The 21,525-nt window shown below is 46.4% G+C and overlaps 1 protein-coding gene across 2 annotated transcripts in view; it reads left to right on the forward strand.

The window, feature by feature from the left end:
- The window catches only part of LOC308691702 (uncharacterized protein), a 228,083-nt gene that overhangs the window by 76,911 nt on the left and 129,647 nt on the right, over positions 1 to 21,525 (forward strand). For both annotated transcript variants that reach the window (XM_081367199.1, XM_081367198.1), the window contains exons 11-14: positions 5,916 to 6,071; positions 6,246 to 6,431; positions 19,982 to 20,104; positions 20,299 to 20,532. In XM_081367199.1, the coding sequence (XP_081223325.1) occupies positions 5,916 to 6,071; positions 6,246 to 6,431; positions 19,982 to 20,104; positions 20,299 to 20,532 (699 nt within the window). The remainder of the gene's footprint in view (positions 1 to 5,915; positions 6,072 to 6,245; positions 6,432 to 19,981; positions 20,105 to 20,298; positions 20,533 to 21,525) is intronic.

Raw genomic sequence — 21,525 nt, forward strand, 5'->3', positions numbered from 1 at the left:
ATTGTTTTGTGGAACATTTTCAAGTTGTCTTCGCGCAAACCTCTAATGCTGTATCCATCCACGATCAGCTGTTACGATTGCGTCAGGGCCGTTCTACGGTGTCCGACTATGCCCTGCAGTTCCGCACTATTGCCACTAACAGTGGATGGAATGAAGTCGCGTTAATGACTGCATATCGACGTGGATTGAATTCAGATATCTGTCTGCAGCTCGCCATCTATGAAGATTCGATTGGAATCGAGAAACTAATTCAGCGATCGATCCTTATTGCACAACATTGTACTGCTTGTCTCAGTTCTTCCACACCTTTTCCTCAGCGATCCTCGTTCGCCAGCAGCCCAAGACCGTCCTCTGAACTCTCTTCACCACACTCTCCGTCTGTAAACTTCCCAGCACCTGAGCCTATGGAGATAAGTGCAGGACATCTAACCACCACTGAGCGTACTCGCCGTCGCAACAATAATCTGTGCCTCTACTGCGGAGCAGCCGATCACTATTGCCTGGACTGTCCTGTTCGCCCCAGACGCTCGGCGGTGAGTACCATCGATCTCCCTCATTCAGTTTCTAATCTGACACTAACCCCTGTAATTCTTAAGTATCGTGAATACTCTGTTCCAGCAAAAGCCCTTATAGATTCCGGCGCGGCGGGGAATTTCATTTCAGCATCATTACTCAACCGCCTCAATGCCCGCCGTCGACGGTTAGTGCACCCGGTGATTATCCTTTCCATTCTGGGCAAACCACTGGGGAGAGGTAGCATTCAGCATTATAGTCCCGTGGTACATCTGTCTGTTGGCTACTTACATGGTGAGGAATGTTCTTTTTATGTGTTGGAGGATTCGACTGCAGACCTCGTGCTGGGACGCCCTTGGCTCGATCAGCATTCTCCTGTCATCCGTTGGTCCACCGGTGAGGTATGTCAATGGAGCGAATACTGTAAAGAGAACTGCCTTCAGTCAGTTAAGAGGAATCCGTCTAAACCCTCCACTCCGGTGCTTCTGGGATCCACTTCTGTTGAAAGTCCAGTCTCTGATGCAGTCCCGATCATCCCACCTGAATACCAGACATTCCAGGACGTATTCAGTAAACAAATGGCCACCACACTTCCGCCACATCGACCTTGGGATTGCGCTATTGAATTACTTCCTGGGGCTACTCTACCGCGAGGGAAGGTTTATCCCCTGTCCATTCCAGAACATAAGGCCATGGAGGAATATGTGAAGGAGGCGTTACGTCAGGGATATATCCAACCATCCACGTCTCCAGCCGCATCTAGTTTCTTTTTTGTCGGAAAGAAGGACGGTGGTCTTCGTCCATGTATCGATTACAGGGTCCTGAATGCTTCAACAATCAAATACAGATATCCACTGCCATTGGTACCTGCTGCTCTTGAACAACTACGATCTGCAGTAATCGTCACAAAGCTCGATCTACGGAGCGCCTATAACCTGGTCCGTGTACGCAAGGGTGATGAGTGGAAGACGGTGTTCATTACCCCCGCAGGTCACTATGAATACCGGGTCATGCCCTTCGGCCTGTCCAACTCACCATCAGTTTTCCAGGGTTTCATGAATGAGATCTTCCGTGATTTCCTTAACCGGTTCGTCATAATCTACATCGATGACATCCTCATCTACTCCACCAGTCCCGAGGAACATGTAAGTCATGTACAGCAAGCACTGAAACGGCTCCGTGAGCACCAGTTGTATTTAAAACTCGAGAAATGTGAGTTCCACCAAACAACCATTCACTTCCTGGGTTACGTCATTCGTCCAGAAGGTATTTCCATGGATCAAGCCAAGGTGAAGGCGGTTCTCAACTGGCCCCAGCCTCAGACTTTGAAAGAACTACAGAGGTTCCTTGGCTTTGCTAACTTTTATCGTCGTTTTATCAAGGACTATAGCAAGACCTGTGCTCCGGTAACATCCATGGTACGGAAGGAGGTCAAACATCTCACTTGGTCTCCGGAAGCCACTGAAGCCTTCGAGAAGTTAAAGAAAGCTTTCTGTTCCGCTCCCATGCTCTGCCACCCGAATCCAGATAAACCATTCATCGTGGAAGTCGACGCCTCGTCCAACGGTGTCGGAGCTGTACTATCTCAGCGGCAGGGGTCTCCTCCTCAACTTCGACCGTGTGCCTTCTTTTCTCGCAAGTTAACACCAGCAGAACAGAATTATGATGTGGGCAATCGGGAGTTGTTGGCCATCAAACTAGCTTTAGAGGAGTGGAGACATTGGTTGGAAGGAGCAAACCATCCATTCCAAGTAATCACAGACCATCGCAACTTGGAATACCTTCGAGACGCCAAGAGGTTAAACCCACGCCAAGCCCGATGGGCTTTGTTCTTCACCCGTTTCAATTTCTCTGTAACCTTTTGCCCTGGAACCAAGAATCTCAAAGCCGACGCTCTGTCTCGCTTGTTCCAACCTGAAACTTCTCCGAAAAGTAGTGAACCCGTCCTTCCTTCAACCCTCATCATGAGTCCCATTCTCTGGAATCTCGACGACCGCATCGCTGATGCAACTCTGTCTGAACCTGCTCCACCGGGGTGCCTGAGGGTAAAATCTTCATTCCATCCCAACTACGCATAGCCCTTATGGAGTCAGTGCATACTTCGCTGGGATCTGGACATCCAGGTAGCCATCAGACCTTAACAATACTCCAAGAACACTATTGGTGGCCCAGGATGAGTCAGGATGTCTTACGATACGTACAAGGTTGCACAGCCTGCGCCATGGCCAAGGTACCTCGGCGTCTGCCTGAGGGCAAACTGATGCCTCTACCCATACCGAATCGACCTTGGTCTCACATCGCTGTCGATTTCATAACTGACCTACCCTCATCTGAAGGCAATACCTGCATACTAGTCGTCGTCGACAGATTCTCGAAATCCTGCAAACTACTAGCACTTCCCAAACTTCCCACAGCATTCAGAACCGCCGAACTCCTGTTCACAGAAATATTTCGCCACTTCGGCATCCCAGAAGACCTGGTATCTGATCGAGGACCCCAATTCATATCTCACGTCTGGAAGTCCTTTAAGTTATTGGGTGTATCAGTTAGTTTGACGTCGGGGTACCATCCCCAGTCTAACGGTCAGGCGGAACGTAAAATTCAAGAGATCGGGAGGTACCTACGGACCTATTGTCACGCTAAACAGGATCACTGGAACAAGTACCTACCATGGGCAGAGTATGCCCAAAACTCCCTCCATCAGTCCTCCACTGGTCTAACACCTTTCCAGTGCGTCTTAGGCTACCAACCACCATTGTTCCCTTGGTCTGGGGAACCATCTGATGTTCCAGCAGTTCAGCATTGGTTCGTGGAGAGTGAAAGGGTCTGGGATTCTGCCCATGTTCATCTACGAGGGGCAGTTCGGAGACATCAAGTTCAGGCCGATCTTCGTCGCAGAGACACTCCTCTCTACACTCCAGGCCAGTTGGTGTGGCTTTCGACTCGGGATATTCGCCTCCGGCTGCCTTCACGTAAACTGAGTCCCAGGTACATCGGGCCATTTGCGATAGAGAGGCAGATCAACCAGGTATCCTACCGCCTAACACTTCCTCGTCACTACAGGATAGCTCCCACCTTCCATGTATCTCTGTTAAAACCTTACATCACACCCCTCTCATCTCGACCCACTGAATCAAGCGTCAACGAAACACCCCCTCCCCCCTCAGTAGACCCCACAGAAGATACAGTATACCAGGTTCACACCCTCTTAGACTCCCGTCGTCAGGGAGGACAGCTTCAGTACCTCGTGGATTGGGAGGGGTATGGACCGGAGGAACGCAGCTGGGTGCATCGGGATAACATCTTGGATCCCACTCTCCTTCAAGACTTTCACCGGGATCATCCGGATCGTCCAGGACCCCGTCCGCGGGGGCGTCCGCGTCGTCGGGGTATACGGCCCTCAGGAGCTGGCCGTGGAGGAGGGGGTACTGTCACGGATTCAATCATCAATGATACCACTCCATCAATATCAACTCAGCGCACCTGGTCACGCTCGTCATCCCCGGAATTCTAATCGTTACCACCTGTGCGTTAATCTCATTCACCCTGATGAACGCTGTTATATAACCTCAGTCAACATTCATTCAGTGTCCGGTCTCGTCTTTCGTTACCTGACTCTCTGGTTCCTGGAGATCTTCATCCGGATTCAAGTTTATGATTCCTTCAAGTGGTTTATACCATTTCCTTACGTCCTGTTTATATCTCCTCTGCAGCGTCCGTGAAGTAGGCTTCCAGTGACGCACCTTAACCTTCCTGGGGTTCTCCCATACGGATCATCGACACTTCTAATAACCTATCGTAAGATCCAGCTGATCCATTCAAGCTCTACCCTCCTCACTCCTTCACAAGTATCCCCGGGGACTTCCATCTTCGTGGGACATTACAAGCCTTCAAGTATTCTGAAGTTGCTTATGCTTGATCAATAAACCTTGCCACTTTATCTTGGTGTCTTCGTTTCTCAGTACAAGCGTGACAGATGTATTCTTAGTTCAATTATTAAAACCCAATGTATCTGCGATTGATTCTGTCTATATTTCCCACATTACGAGTCCCTGAAATGTTTGATCTAGCTACAAGCTTTACAATTTGATTACGGTTTTAGTAACCTAAATTTATAGGGACAGGAGAATAGTTTTCATGGCCAGAAAACTGATCTTCCTGGAATTATAAGAAGTGATAACTTTTATGAGTAGTTGATAAGTTAATCTTACGGTCGTTTGCCGGACAAACAACTGTTCGATAATTACATTAATTTCCAGTAAAGGATATCAGGATAATTGATCTGAAGAATGGAATAGTGATATATTCAATTTATCTATTTTTCAGCTTCAATAATTTGAATGTAACTGTAATATGCAATGTATATTAATCATATTCCTGATTAATTATTAAAATTCCCTGTATATCATTTGAGCTAATGCGTTTACGTTACAATTATGTATATAATACTGTATATGCATGTTTCAATTGTAGTCTTTTAAAAATCATCTAAAATAATAAACTAAGTGCAATTTAGTGTTGTCAAAAGTACAGATTTTTCGATAAATATCGATACCGAAATATCTGAACTGCTTCCAATACAAATTTTCCGCAGAATTGATACATGATACAAGCTGCACTTTCTCATCTGTCTGACAGCGAATTGACACACAAACCTGCCTCCCCTCTCTCACTCGTCTCATTTGCTTTGAATGAATTGCCCCGGAATAGGATTGCGCATATTTTGCATAATTTTACTCATTCTTTCAGCTTTTGTGCTCACACCCAAAGTTCGCACACATAAAGCCGCCTCTCGGTACTAAATTGAGTTCTTTTTCACTGCTTATTGCACTTAAACAGTCAAAAACACACAAAATAATGTAAAAAAAAAAAATGCTGGTTTTGACGAGTATTCATGTAAACACAGTCAGTTATTTTTTAAGTGCACGTAAACAGTTGAGAAAGAAAATGCATGTGTAACAGTATAATGGATCTGTGCGTCAGGTCTTAAAGTGACAGCAGCCTAATATATCTGCTGCCAAATTATGAGATAGTATTCAAAAATATCTTTATGACAGTTTTTCCCAATGGTATTGATGTCAAAATTGTGGCCAGTGAAAATGCTGAGTAGCTGATAACTTTGGAAAACCACTAACCACAGTGGCTGGTGAGCAAAAAAAGTTAATACCAAGCCCCTATCCTAACCCTATAGTCGGTACATGTAGTTAATTATTATTACTCAGTACTTAAATGTATAATTACACTGTAACACAGACACCTTAAAATAAAGTGTAACCAACATTTGTTTTGATTTCATGAGGTCTTTAAAACCTGCTATGCTGTTTAAATAGGAGACATGCACATTTTTTATTGTCACAGATTTCTGTACAAGCTAATTTTTATTGTGTGTATGGATGTCTTAGGTCTGCTGTGTCACCTGGATGATGCTTGCATTAGTAACCCATGTCAGAAAGGCGCAAACTGTGACACCAACCCACTCAACGGCAAGGCCATCTGTACCTGTCCTCTGGGTTATGTTGGCCCATTCTGTGCCCAAGACGTTGACGAATGCTCACTGGGTGAGTAATGGCTTCTTTAAATAAAACACCTGAATAAAATGAACACTTGAACAACACAGCAACCACCCAGAACACCCTAGCAACCACTTAAAACACCCTGCCAACCTGAATGTATTAGTGATCGAATGATGGATTTCCCCATATTTAAAGGTGTTTTGTGTCTCTTTTTTTTAGGTGCAAACCCTTGTGAACATGCTGGAAAGTGTATAAACACAAAAGGTTCCTTCCAGTGTAAATGTCTGCAGGGATATGTGGGTGCTCAATGTGAACTGGACATAAACGAGTGCATGTCCAACCCATGCCAGAATGATGCTACCTGTTTGGATCAAATTGGAGGCTTCCATTGCATCTGTATGCCAGGTAATCCAAAAAATCTGCTGGGAGATACATCTAGTCGCACTCAGGGCAGCTGCCTTTGGCCAAGGCCGCAAATATTTTCCAGCTGGCCTGTTCACACACACACAAACACACACACAGAGCTGTAGTCCATCACCGCTCTCGCTCTGCAAAGAGCCAGCAGTTCCCTGAGAGGCGGGGACCCCGACCCAAGATTGTGTTGGACCCTGAGCCTCGTAAGCCTTCCTAGCCTTAGGAAGAAAGAGAGAGAGTTTGAGTCCCCCCGAGGCCAGACCACTCTCCAAAAAGCATCTCACACATTTCCCAGTCCCCTTTTTTCAGGCAGCTGGAAATACCGATATTGTAGTTAATGTGTCTGTTATAAAACACGCACACCTGCAAACAAACAGCAATTTTATGGCGACACAAATAAAGCACAAAAAGAGCTCTTCTCTGTCTGTCAGATGTAGGTCAAGTGCCCACGATAAAGTACACACCCCTACATACAACCACTGTTCCCACAGTATTACCCTCTCCTCCAGCTCATGCTGGGGATGCAATAAATGCAAGTCATGTGCCCACTATATAGCAGAGGTGGGAGACTCGAGTCATATGACTTGACTCGATTCAGACTCGAGTCGCAGTTTTCTGGACTTGAGACTTACTTGACTAGATCTCTGAAAAGACTTGACTTTAGACTTGCTCCTTGTGACTTTAGACTTGACTCGGACTTGTGCCTATTTACTTGAAATGACTTGTGGAAAATATATTTTTTTTCAATTAATGGGTTTTTTTTTTTTTTTTTTTTTTTACGGAAACTCGTTTTCCCTCCTCTGCGGCTGTCAATCATTCTCCATTCAGTATTCAAACAGCGCGCGCCTCTTCCGGTTGGATGTACGGTAAAACTCTCTCCAATATGATATATTCACATTATAATGCATGATCTGTAGATAAAAGGCTGTGGATTTGCATAAAATTACTTTATTTTGTTAGAGTTTGTTGCTGTTTTTAAACGACTCACTACCGTGTGCTTGTTAGATCACACACATCACAAGGACTATGAATCGGCATCAAACGCACAATAACTGGAATTTAAAACTGTGAAACAAATGATCAATAAACTGTTGGACAGATATACACTAGGTTTTGTGCGCTTGACATTTCTTTGCTTTGTGCCGTGAACTTTTAAATGCGCACTTGTGCAGCGCTGCACACTGTGACTCTATGTTGCTTTGAGCACATCTGCACCCGCGATGCGCATACGCGCTTTGTGCGCTCTGTTTTGAAGCGTTTCATATTATCATGGTTTTGTGCACTGAAAGATTATTAAAAGCCTATATTTTTTTTATACCTAGCATACTCAATACATTTAAAATAAGCATAATTTAATTGTATATTATTTCTGTGTAGTGTAGGCTATATAAATATATACACTTCTGAATTCTTGACATTAATATATAAATATAAAATTGTGAAATGTATGTGTCACGGTTTTACAGAGGATGCAGACAAGATGGTAAGGTTAATAGTTTATTTTCAGGGAGTGTGGAGATGCAGACAGATGGTGAGTAACAGAAACACAGAATAACAGTGGATGCTTAGCTGGTTGGTAATGTCCTTGTCTTTCTTTTTTTTTGCAGATGATGTCGGGCTGAAGGCAGAACAGGATGGCAGGCAGGATGGATTGGAGAGGATGAAATGACAGGTAGGAATCCAGGTAAGTGTTCGGTAGTCTGTGGGTCATGTTAAGGTGAACATCGACGAGACCAGACAAGGAGTGAAGGGAGAGTGCTGAATATAAAGGGTGGTTAATGAGGGAGTGCAGGTGATGATGATTGGTGATTGGGTGAGTGAGTGCAGGTGTGCGCCATGGAGGATTCTGGGGAATGAAGTGCACACACAGATGAAGGCTGAAGAACGTGACCGTGACATTACTCCCCCCTCCCGTAAGGCGCGTCCCGCGCCGAAGAAGGCAGCATACGGGAGGGGGGGGGTGGGCATCCTGGAGTCCGTGACGGGAAGGTGGAGCAGGTTCATGAGTACGGACTCCAGGATGGTGGCAGGACAGACAGAGGAGGTGATCAGGACGGTGCAGGCTGAGCAGGGAACCAAGGTGAAGCAGACTGATCAGGGGACCATGGTGATACAGGCTGAGCAGGGGACCATGGCGGTAAGGACCTTTCGGGTGGCCATGGCGGAGAGGACCCTTCGGGTGGCCATGGCGGAGAGGACCCTTCGGGTGGCCATGGCGGAGAGGACCCTTCGGGTGGCCATGGCGGAGAGGACCCTTCGGGTGGCCATGGCGGAGAAGACCCTTCGGGTGGCCACGGCGGTGAGGACCCTTCGGGTGGCCACGGCGGAGAAGACCCTTCGGGTGGCCACGGCGGAGAAGACCCTTCGGGTGGCCATGGCGGAGAAGACCCTTCGGGTGGCCACGGCGGTGAGGACCCTTCAGGTGGCCATGGCGGAGAAGACCCTTCGGGTGGCCATGGCGGAGAAGACTGATAGCCCCCCCCCCCCAAAATTCCTTTGGGGAAATATCAGGCTTTAACACTGGACTGGAAGAGGCAGGGGGCGAAAGCGGCTCTGGGCTGGACAGGACCAGTGATGAAGGCGGCTCTGGACTGGACAGGACCAGCGGCGAAGAGGACTCTGAGCTGGACGGGACCAGCGATGAGGGCTTTGAGCTGGACGGGACCAGCGATGAGGGCTTTGAGCTGGACGGGACCAGCGATGAGGGCTTTGTGCTGGACGGGACCAGCGATGAGGGCTTTGAGCTGGACGGGACCAGCGATGAGGGCTTTGAGCTGGACGGGACCAGCGATGAAGAGGGATTTGAGCTGGACGGAACCAGCGATGAGGGCTTTGTGCTGGACGGGACCAGCGATGAGGGCTTTGTGCTGGACGGGACCAGCGACGAGGGCTTTGAGCTGGACGGGACCAGCGATGAGGGCTTTGAGCTGGACGGGACCAGCGATGAAGAGGGATTTGAGCTGGACGGAACCAGCGATAAGGGCTTTGTGCTGGACGGGACCAGCGATGAGGGCTTTGAGCTGGACGGGACCAGCGATGAGGGCTTTGAGCTGGACGGGACCAGCGATGAGGGCTGTGAAAACTCCTGCTCTGGCTCGGGGATAACGACGCTCACAGGCTCTGGCGGGCAGGCGACTGGCTCCGGCGGGCAGGCGACTGGCTCTGGCGGGCAGGCGACTGGCTCTGGCTCTGGCGGGCAGGCGACTGGCTCTGGCGGGCAGGCGACTGGCTCTGGCGGGCAGGCGACTGGCTCTGGCGGGCAGGCGACTGGCTCTGGCTCTGGCGGGCAGGCGACACTGTCAGTCACAGGCGCGGCGGGCATGACGCTCATAGACTCAGGGGCGGCGGGCACGACGCCTACTGCCTTGGTCTCGGCAGCTCTGGCGTGAAGTGCGGGCTCGGCATGACTGGCGTGAAGTGCAGGCTCGGCTGGACTGGCGTCAAATGCAGGCTCGCTAGTGCTGGTGACTGAATTCCGGATGATGATGGGTGGCGTGGTGAAGATGGCTGGAGATGATGGTTGAGTGGCGATGTCCTCAACCTCACCTACGGTGAACCTTGAGCCACTCAACCACAACACATGATCTAGATACTGGGCAAATGAGCCTGGGATTGCCTCCGCTGGAGCTTGCTGGTACAGATGGTTATCCAGTCCGCCCCAAAATACTGTTTTTAGGACATCATCTGTCCAGCTTACCCCAACAGAAAGCTCCAGAAAGCCGGCGACATATTCCTCGATTGAGCAGCCATCTTGAAAACAATGAATCAGACGATCAGCTGGGGTTAGGGTGAAGTGAGTAACTTCCATGCTTCGTGTGGTCTGGTCTTCTGTCACGGTTTTACAGAGGATGCAGACAAGATGGTAAGGTTAATAGTTTATTTTCAGGGAGTGTGGAGATGCAGACAGATGGTGAGTAACAGAAACACAGAATAACAGTGGATGCTTAGCTGGTTGGTAATGTCCTTGTCTTTCTTTCTCTTTGCAGATGATGTCGGGCTGAAGGCAGAACAGGATGGCAGGCAGGATGGATTGGAGAGGATGAAATGACAGGTAGGAATCCAGGTAAGTGTTCGGAAGTCTGTGGGTCATGTTAAGGTGAACATCGACGAGACCAGACAAGGAGTGAAGGGAGAGTGCTGAATATAAAGGGTGGTTAATGAGGGAGTGCAGGTGATGATGATTGGTGATTGGGTGAGTGAGTGCAGGTGTGCGCCATGGAGGATTCTGGGGAATGAAGTGCACACACAGATGAAGGCTGAAGAACGTGACCGTGACAGTATGATTGCCTGATTGAATTTTATAAGAGTACTAATAGTAATTTGTTTTTATTAACATGTTTAGATTTTATAAAATTACTGTGCAGATTTTTTCAAGAATTACTTTTTGCTGCTGATTTATACACTCATTAAGTTTAATAAAAATGCATAATACATTTATGTAATATTTAAAGGTGTTAACTGTAATCTTTCACTGCAAAATAATAACTTAAAAAGGATTAAATTCATCACAATTATGTAAGTATCTGAAAATTTACCGCGGGGCGAGGGCTTCGATAACCTCTCTCTTTTTTGACCACATGTGTTTGCATGCCTGGACAATTATAGGTATTATTACTATATGTTGAGATGGGGGCATGTGACAATGTTCACTCCATGTTTACACAGATTCATCATGGTATTCATAGATAGAAATGATCCAGTTTAACAGCTGTAGTTCTGACTCCTCCTGAGAAGGGAACATCAGCACATTCTACTGTCTGAAAAACTTACAATAATATGAAATTCCCAGATATATGTTCTTAGGTCTTTTTAAGTGTGTTCACGTTGGCCTAATTGGATTAAATTGAAATTTTGAATGTTTTTGTTTAGTTTACACTTTCATAGGGGACATCACAGCAAAATAACTATATGTAGGGCTAGCACAAGATGGGAACAGTTTTATTAATTCTTGTTTACTTGTGTTCATTTAATTTATTTTTATTTTAGAGCATTTAAAGTGCTTCTTAATGATATTTTATTTATTACACACAAGTTAATTTATTTATTTTTGTAACCCATCAGCCCTCTGTGTCTAATTAAGTAATAAAAGTCCCAGAGTTAAAAAATGTGTAAAACAAGCCTGTGTGTGACTTGGTATGACTTGATGACTAAGTTGCGACTTGACTTGACTTGACAAAGAGTATGACTTGACTTGACTTGACCCTTACAACAGAACGACTTGACTTGACTTTGACTTGCAATGTTAAGACTTGGACTTGACTTGAGACTTGCATTTAGTGACTTACTCCCACCTCTGCTATATAGTACGCACCCCTGCACACAAGCACTGTTACCACAGTATCAAACTCTCCTCCAGCTCACGCTGGAAGGGTAATGAATGTAGAGCGTGTGCCTACTATGAAGTACGCACCCCTACACATAAGCACTGCCACCACAGTACCAATTCTCCCTCCAGCTCACGCTGGAGATGTGATGAAAGGTTTACCCACTGTAGTGAACGTGCCCCTGCACTCAAGCACTGTTAACACAGCATTACAAGACGGCTGGGTGTTTGGGTCCCTGTCACAGAGCGGCCCGTCCCCAATTTTCATTCGACAAATCCTTGCGCAAATTCGCCCAGGGGATTGTTTTTTCTCAGTGGACCTGAAAGATGCTTATCTTCACATCCAAAATATCACAGGCCATTCCAGAGATTCGCCTTCGAGGGGCAGGCTTACCAGTACACAGTACTACCGTTCGGCCTTTCACTGGCACCTCGTACGAAGTGCATGGACGCAGCACTCTCCCCCCTGAGACAGCGGGGAGTCCGAGTGTTAAACTACATCGACGATAGGCTGATTATAGGCTAATCGGAGGAACAGTTGATAACTCACAGATCCTGTCTCCTCAGCCATTTACATTGCCTGGGTCTAAGTATCAATACTTCCAAGAGCACACTATCTCCCAGCCACGGTATTTCTTTCCTGGGTACAGTGATAGACTATACAAATAAAAGCGCGACTTACGTAAGAGTGCACGCTCAGCATTCAACGCCTAGCGGCATCCTTAGGAGCAGGTGCTTGCGCTCCTCTCAAGAGATTTCAGAGGATGTTGGGTCTCATGGCCTCTGCATCATCAGTACTCAAGCTAGGACTACTGCACATGCATTCTCTCCAGCGCTGGCTAAAACCCTGAGTACCGGCTCACGCGTTGTGATTTGGCCACTTAAACATCAGAGCGAACCACGGCTGTATCAAAGCCCTGGCTCCCTGGAAAGCAGCCGACTAGTATCAGTCAGGTGTGAGTATGGGTGTGGTTTCAAGGAGAAAAGTAATCTCGACAGACGCCTCCAACCTAGATTGGGGGGCCCTTTACAAGGGCAGGCTCGTCTCTGGCCTATGGTCAAGCCCGGAGAAGCGCCTACAAATAAACTGTCTAGAGATGAGAACGGTTGCTCTATCACTGAAAGTTTTTCTCCCATATCTAAAAGGTCACCATGTCCTGGTCCAGACAGACAACATGGCAGTGGTGTCCTACATAAATCGCCAGCACAACCTGCACTTTCTGAGGGCAGCTCATGTGCCAGGCATTCTGAACCAGGGTGCGGATATGCTATCCAGAGACAATGTTCCCCCAGGGGAATGGTGTCTTCACCCGCAGATGGTTCAGCTGATATGTAGCATTTTCAGTGAGGCAGAGGTCGACCTCTTCGCCTCAGAAGACAATGCTCGTTGCCGAACGTTTTTCTCAAAAAGCAAGGACACGCTAGCCCACGACTGGCCTAGCCGTCTGCTGTATGCATTTCCTCCAGTCAGGTCATCTACCACAGGTCATCGAATGGATCAGGGAAAGCAAGTCCTACTCGTGCAAAGTACCCAGTGTACTCGCCTTTTTGCAAGAGCTCTTGGACGTGGGTCACACCCCCTCCACACTCAAAGTATATATGGCGGCCATAACAGAATCTCACGCTCTTGTGGCCAGACAATCACTATGAAGAAACAACGTCATTGTGTGCTTCCTTAAAGGGGCAAGGAGGCTAAACCCTTCGCCTGAAGCATCTCTCGCTCAAAACCGCTCTCTTACTGGCTCTCGCTTCAGTCGAGAGACTGGGCGATTGACATGCGCTATGATTAAGTGCATCCTGCCTTGAGTTTGGGCCTAACCACTCCAGAGTCGTCCTTAAGTCAAGGCATGGTTATGTTCCTAAAGTGCTCGACTCCGTTCAGAGCACAGGTTATTTCACTAGCAGCTCTTCCCTCACCAGAGGATGAAAGAGACGCAAATTTACTCTGTCCCGTCAGGGCTCTCAGAGTTTATCTGGAGCATTCTGCCTCATTCAGACAGTCGGAACAGCTTTTTGTATGCTTTGGCGGCCGCACCAAGGGACTCGTCGTTTCAAAGCAATGATTATCGCGCTGGATAGTTGATGCTATCGCGTTGACTTATGAGTCTAAGGACTTTCATTGCCCCTTAGGCGTCAGAGATCATTCCACAAGAGGTATGGCCTCGTCTTGGGCTTAGTCAAGTGTAATACTTATTGAAGATATCTGTGCGGCGGCCGGCTGGGCCTCGCCGTCCACATTTATGAGGTATTATAACCTGGAAGTTCCTGCTTTGCAAGCGAGGGTTCTTTCAATACAAGATGTGTAAGCACAAACACCCTGAGCCTTAGGGCCCAATACATATCCGGTCCTGGCTAAATTTGAACTATGGTTCTTATAATATATATATATATATATATATATATATATATATATATATATATATACATTATAAAGGGTTTGGCCCTCATTAGGCCCATTTCTTGTTTTTCCCTATACGAAGCCCGTCACGGACTGGCTTTTATTGGGTTCATACTTTACTCTTCTATAAGCCTCAGACATCTTGGCTTAGGCTACTGAACGGAGTGAAGTAAAGCACTCACAGCGTTTTGAAGGGGGTTCCCATAGGATAAGCTAGCCTTACACAATACGAGAGACCTCTCGAAAGGGAACGTCTCGGTTACTACGTAACCTTGGTTCCCTGAGATGAGGGAACAAGTATTGCGTAACCCGCTATGCTACTGTGCTTTGATCAGGGGATCACTTCAACCTGAGTTTCTTGGCAAAGAATGGGTGCTTATATAACCATAAGCCACGGCCATTCTGGCGGGCTCTGACGCGCTAGGGTGCGAAGCGGCCTGATTGGTTCGCACGTCTGAGCCGCCTCACCATAGGTTCGTGCAGTTGCCGCAGCACAGCCAATGACCGCGCTAGTCACTCATCTGTATATGCTGTGCAGCTGCACTGCGTTTTAAAAAAACAACAAAAAAAAACACCTGGCTTCAATATTCTCGCGAAAAGGAGTTTTCCCATAGAGTAGGCTAGCCTTACGCAATACTTGTTCGCTCATCTCAGGGAACCGAGGTTACATTAGTAACTGAGACTGTAATGAAGATCCCTTAGATCGTGTGTGAGAAGGAAGGAGACCAGGGTCGGCTGACTGAGACTCGTGGGTGTTTTAATAATAAACTCAATTCGTACATAACAATCGCGCCACATGCGCTCACAAACTCAATACAATGTTACAGCAACAAGCAGTTCTGTATTCTCAGTCCACAGGTTTCTCAGTCCGCTTTCTTTCTCCCAGTCCCACGAGTGCTCAGTCCTTCTCTCTCCCATGGCTTGTGAGAGCTCTCCTTAAATGCAGTCTCCCCACGCCAATTACTGCAACGAGACACAGGTGTCAATCATTTCGTATTAAACCCACTTACCGCTGCTTCTCTCCCCGCTCTCTCTCCTGTCGCAGACCTCGCTGAACCACGCCCCCCTCGCCACATACCCCCACCGCCCGACTCAGGCCGGGGAGCCATCCGGCCTGCAGCCTCCCTCCCCCTCCTCCTGGAGAGAAAGTCGGCCACAGCCATCTGTACACCCGGCCTGTGGATCACCTGGAACTTAAAAGGCTGTAAAGCGAGATACCAACGAGTGATCCGCGCGTTGGTATCCTTCATGCGGTGGAGCCACTGCAGGGGAGCGTGGTCCGAACAGAGGGTGAACTCCCGTCCCAGGAGGTAGTAGCGAAGGGTGAGGACCGCCCACCTGATAGCCAGGCATTCCTTCTCAATGGTGCTGTACTTAGTCTCTCTCTTTGAGAGCTTGCGACTAATGTACAGCACCGGGCGATCCTCTCCCTCCACCTCCTGGGACAGTACAGCACCCAGCCCCCTGTCCGACGCGTCAGTCTGCAACAAAAAAGGGAGAGAAAAGTTAGGGGAGTGTAAGAGCGGCCCGCCACACAGAGCAGCCTTAACCTTGGTAAAAACCTGTTGGCACTGCTCCGTCCACTGGACCGTATCTGGCACTTCCTTTTTAGTGAGGTCAGTCAGCGGGCTGGTGAGGTCCGAATAACCAGGAATAAACCTTCTATAATATCCCGCCAGCCCCAGGAACTGCCTCACCTCCTTTTTGGTCTTAGGTCTCGGACAGGTTGCAATTGCTGCGGTCTTATCAATTTGAGGACGCACCTGCCCATGACCTAAGTGGAAACCCAGATACCTTACTTCCAACCGCCCAACTGCACACTTCTTCGGGTTGGCCGTCAGCCCCGCCTGTCTCAGCGCCCTAAGAACGGCCCTCACATGCTCCATATGCCGCTGCCAATCATTACTGTAGATGATAATATCATCCAAGTAAGCAGCGGCATATGCAGTGTGGGGCCGCAGAACCTTATCCATAAGGCGCTGAAACGTGGCCGGAGCCCCGAACAGCCCGAAAGGAAGTGTCACAAATTGGTGTAATCCAAACGGCGTGGTGAAAGCCGTCTTTTCTTTGGACATGGGAGATAAGGGGATCTGCCAATATCCTTTCGTTAAGTCCAATGTCGAGTAAAAACGAGCCGAGCCCAACCGATCAAGCAACTCGTCAATCCGCGGCATTGGATATGCGTCGAATTTCGACACTGCGTTCACCCTGCGATAGTCTACACAGAACCGCACCGAGCCGTCCGTTTTAGGAACTAAAACTATCGGGCTCGCCCAGTCACTGTAAGACTCCTCGATTACCCCCAACTCCAGCATAGCCTCTAATTCGGTCTGAACCACTTTTTTTTGTGTTCAGGCAACCTGTATGGCCGGCCGCGAACTACCACGCCCGGCTCCGTCTCAATGTGGTGCTGAATCAGATTAGTACGACCGGGCAGGGGCGAAAACACGTCTGCAAACTCAGATTGTATCTTTGCAATGTCAGCGAGCTGCAAGGGCGAGAGGTGATCTCCTCCGGGGGCCAGGGCGAGAGATTTCCCTTTGACGATCGCCTCTGGCCCGAGATCTTCCTCCCCACTCACTGCCGTTGCAAGCAACACTGACTCCTCCTCACTCCATTTTTTAAGGAGATTGAGGTGATAGATCTGTCGTGAATCGCCTCTGTCCGTTCGTATTACTTCATAATTGAGATCGCCTATTCGCTGTGTGACCTCAAAGGGTCCTTGCCACTTAGCTAATAATTTAGAGCTGGAAGTTGGTAGTAACACGAGCACTTTATCTCCCTGTGTAAATTCTCTAAGCTTAGTTCCCCTGTTATATAGCCGGCTTTGCCTGTCTTGAGCCTGGAGCAAATTCTCCATAGAGAGCCGCCCCAGTGTATGGAGTTTTGCTCTCAGGTCCACGACATACTGAATTTCATTTTTGCTATCCGAGCGTCCGTCCTCCCAAGTTTCTTTCAGGACGTCTAAAACCCCACGAGGCTGACGTCCGTAAAGAAGCTCGAATGGGGAAAACCCCGTGGAGGCTTGCGGGACCTCGCGCACAGCAAATAAGAGGGGTTCTAGCCATCTGTCCCAATTTTTCGCGTCCTCTTGTACGAATTTACGAATCATTGTCTTCAACGTGCGATTAAACTGTTCGACCAGCCCGTCCGTTTGTGGGTGATAGACACTGGTTCGTACCGATTTAATGCCCAATAATTCGTACAATTCGCTTAACGTGCGAGACATAAACGCGGTGCCCTGATCCGTGAGAATCTCTTTCGGGATTCCCACGCGGGAGATTAAACGAAACAGTGCGTCCGCCACACTTTTAGCGGAAATGGTGCGGAGGGCTACTGCTTCGGGATATCGCGTTGCGTAGTCCACTATGACCAACGCAAAGCGATGTCCCCGTGCGGTTCGTTCTAATGGCCCGATGAGGTCCATCCCAATTCTCCTGATCGGCCCGCAAGTCCAGCAGGGCTTGATGGTTCTCTTGATGTAGACCCGCGAGCGATGTAATGATGTCCGCAAATGGCGTTCCCGATGTTCCTGGCGGAGATTGCATTTCGGCGGCGGCGTTCTCCTTCCTTCCCGGGTTTCGGCACCAGTGTAATGAAGATCCCTTAGATCGTGTGTGAGAAGGAAGGAGACCAGGGTCGGCTGACTGAGACTCGTGGGTGTTTTAATAATAAACTCAATTCGTACATAACAATCGCGCCACATGCGCTCACAAACTCAATACAATGTTACAGCAACAAGCAGTTCTGTATTCTCAGTCCACAGGTTTCTCAGTCCGCTTTCTTTCTCCCAGTCCCACGAGTGCTCAGTCCTTCTCTCTCCCATGGCTTGTGAGAGCTCTCCTTAAATGCAGTCTCCCCACGCCAATTACTGCAACGAGACACAGGTGTCAATCATTTCGTATTAAACCCACTTACCGCTGCTTCTCTCCCCGCTCTCTCTCCTGTCGCAGACCTCGCTGAACCACGCCCCCCTCGCCACAGAGACGTTATGTGTTTAGTGCTGATTTTTTAATTCACCCTGCTCGAAAGTTACAGGCTATGTTCGCGTGTTTTGGATGATACTGTGAACAGCAAAAATCTCTGACATTTAAAAAAATTCAGATGTGGCTTCACTTTCATATGTGGAATAAAATTGTATAGGTAGGGGAGAGGCGGGACGATTGAAACGCGGGACGGATGAAACACTGAGATTTTCTTGAAAACCACTCACGTCATGTACTTCAAATTTCGTCAGCACGTACAGCACGCAATGCCTCAAACATTTATTCTTTACGTCGTGTCGTTTTGGAGTTAAAGCCGCAAAGCTGTTTTTGAATGCGGTGAGTGAATTCTTTCGTGCGGTACTTTTTTTGACTGACAAGTTGGATTTATTGTTTCATGTGCCATTGTAATGATAATACGGCAGGTGTATTAGTACTGCAACACACCCTTAAGTGGGCAATATCAGAGTTTTTTAGTTTAAGAGCAAAAGAGATTTAAATGACAGGATGCGCTGTCGGGCCCGCCCGCGCGTCCTACCCGTTAAACCTGGTCATAGCCTATACTGTTCATAGATTCATATACTGTTTCTAGACTTGTGTTTCTTTTAATGCAAATTAATTTTCAATTACGCAACACATGCTATCTCTGTAATAATCATCAATTGTCCAATCTTCAATATTCAATAAATTTCATTTATTGTCGTCTGGTTGACCTCGTTTTCTTCATAATAACAGGCTATTCAACTAGCAAACACTCAATATGACTCAAGGAAGAAATGTAAGAAAATTAATTGTAAACTGATTTGTCTGTCTTCGTCAAAATAGCCTGTTAGAAAGATTACAAAATGCGCATAGGCTTATCGCCTATTGTTTATTGGTTAATATGAACCTTTAAATGAAAATAAATTACAAAATATGTTTGTAACAATATGTACATAAGTTACATGTCAGGTGTTGTTCACAAAAAAAAAACATTAGATGAATAGTTTCCATTTAAACTGTCATGTTTCATCCGTCCCACCCCTGTGTTTCAACCGTCCCGCACAGGCGGGACGATTGAAACAAAGCACAACTCCCGTTCAAAGTCAAATTTTACTTAAATCATTCTATATTTGTACCGAATAACACATGATACTAAGAGAACACATATGTGTGTTGTTAATCACAAAAAAATAAAAAATCTATCTGTAACCTTATCTTAGAAAACGACATTTATCTGAAAAGTGTTTCAACTGTCCCGGCTCTCCCCTACTCTATCGTTCAAAACTTTGTATTTGGTACGATTTTTTTTTTTTTTTTTAATAAGTCTCTTACGCTCAGCAAGAGTGAATTTATTTGATCAAAAAACAGTAATATTGTAAAAACAATAATATTGTAAAATATTATTGGTGTTTTGGTTACACTTTATTTTAAAGTGTCCTTGTTACAATGTAATTGTACATTTAGGTATTGAGTAATATTATTAAAATGTACTTACTAAAGAGTCAGGATTAGGGTTTTGTTTAGGGTTAGTTGAATGTAATTATTCATAATTTACAGTTATTACTACTGTAAGTACATGTAACAAGGACACTGCAAAATAAAGTGTTACCACTGTTTTCTATTACAATGTATTTTAAAAATGTAATTCATTCCTGTGATGCGAAGCTGAATTTTCAGCATCATTACTCCAGTCTTCAGTGTCACATGATTCTTCTGAAATCATTCTAAAATGCTGATTTGCTGCTCAAAAATATGGGCAGTTCCTGATATGGGCATGTAAACAATCTTGTTGCTTCTGGCTTTTGAAACTAGATTTTTAAGAACATTTTTGATGAAATCGCTTCTTTCTTTCCAGGCTTTAGGGGTCAGAACTGTGAGGAGAACATTAATGACTGTCCAGACCATCGCTGCCTTAACGGAGGGACCTGTGTGGATGGAGTGAACACCTACAATTGCCAATGCAAGCCAGAGTGGACAGGTACCAACTGCCTACTCAAACCCTACACTTCAATTACAGCTAGACACAAAGACATTTTTGAATCAGTAAGGCTAACAAGGTTTCATTGGGTAAAATCTCTTTTTTTATTGCCATTGTATCTGTGTTTAGAAATGTACATGCTGTATTTTGCAGTGAAATTAACGGCTATAAGTATTTATATATTCATTCCTCAGGTCAGTTCTGTACCGAAGACGTCAACGAGTGCAATTTGATGCCCAATTCCTGCCAGAACGGTGGTACATGCTTGAACATGCAGGGTGGATACAGCTGTGTGTGTGTGAACGGCTGGACAGGGAATGACTGCAGCGAGAACATCGATGACTGCGCAGATGCTGCCTGCCACGCAGGAGCCACATGTCATGATCGGGTGGCCTCCTTCTTCTGTGAATGTCCTCATGGGCGCACAGGTGTGCATAGTTTTTTCACATGCAACTGAATCTTGGTTTGAGGCACTCATTTCTTTTATTGGAGCATTAGCTTTATGAGAGCTTTGAGCAAAACCACTGAAGATAATTTAAAGACCCTATTTTTAGTTTAATGGACTTGTTAAGAAGTTAAGATGGGACATATCAATTTGCTTTTTTAATCTGCTAAAATGAATTTAGTCCGTATTGTATGTACACTTGCACATAGATGATGTAAAGCTAATAGCCATGGATAAAGTGTCATGACATTATGTGTAACACTTTATTTTACAGTGTTTCAATTGTAGTCTTTTAAAAATCATATCAAATAATAAACTAAGTGTAATTAAGTGTTGTCAAAAATATAGATTTTTCGATAAATATCGATACCGAAATATCTGAACTGCTTCCAATACAAATTTTCCGCAGAATTGATACATGATACAAGCTGCGCTTTCTCATCTCTCTGACAGCGAGTTGACACACAAACCTGCCTCCCCTCTATCACTCGTCTCATTTGCTTCGAATGAATTTCCCCGGCATATGATTGCGCATATTTTGCATAATTTTACTCATTCTTTCAGCTTTTGTGCTCACACCCAAAGTTTGCACACATAAAGCCGCCTCTCAGAACTAAATTGAGTTCTTTTTCACTGCTTATTGCACTTAAACAGTCAAAAACACACAAAATAATCTAAAAAAAAAAACATGCTGGTTTGGCGAGTATTCATGTAAACACAGTCAGTTATTTTTTAAGTGCACGTAAACAGTTGAGAAAGAAAATGCATGTGTAACAGTATAATGGATCTGTGCGTCAGGTCTTAAAGTGACAGCAGCCTAATATGCCTGCTGCCAAATTATGAGATAATATAAAAAAATATCTATATGACAGTTTTTCCCAAGTGTATTGATGTCAGAATTGTGGCCAGTGAAAATGCTGCGTAGCTGATAACTTTGGAAAACCACTAGCCACAGTGGCTGGTGAGCAAAAAAGTT

This window comes from Scardinius erythrophthalmus (genome assembly GCF_964197995.2).
Source record: "Scardinius erythrophthalmus genome assembly, chromosome: 5".
Classification (NCBI taxonomy): domain Eukaryota; kingdom Metazoa; phylum Chordata; class Actinopteri; order Cypriniformes; family Leuciscidae; genus Scardinius; species Scardinius erythrophthalmus.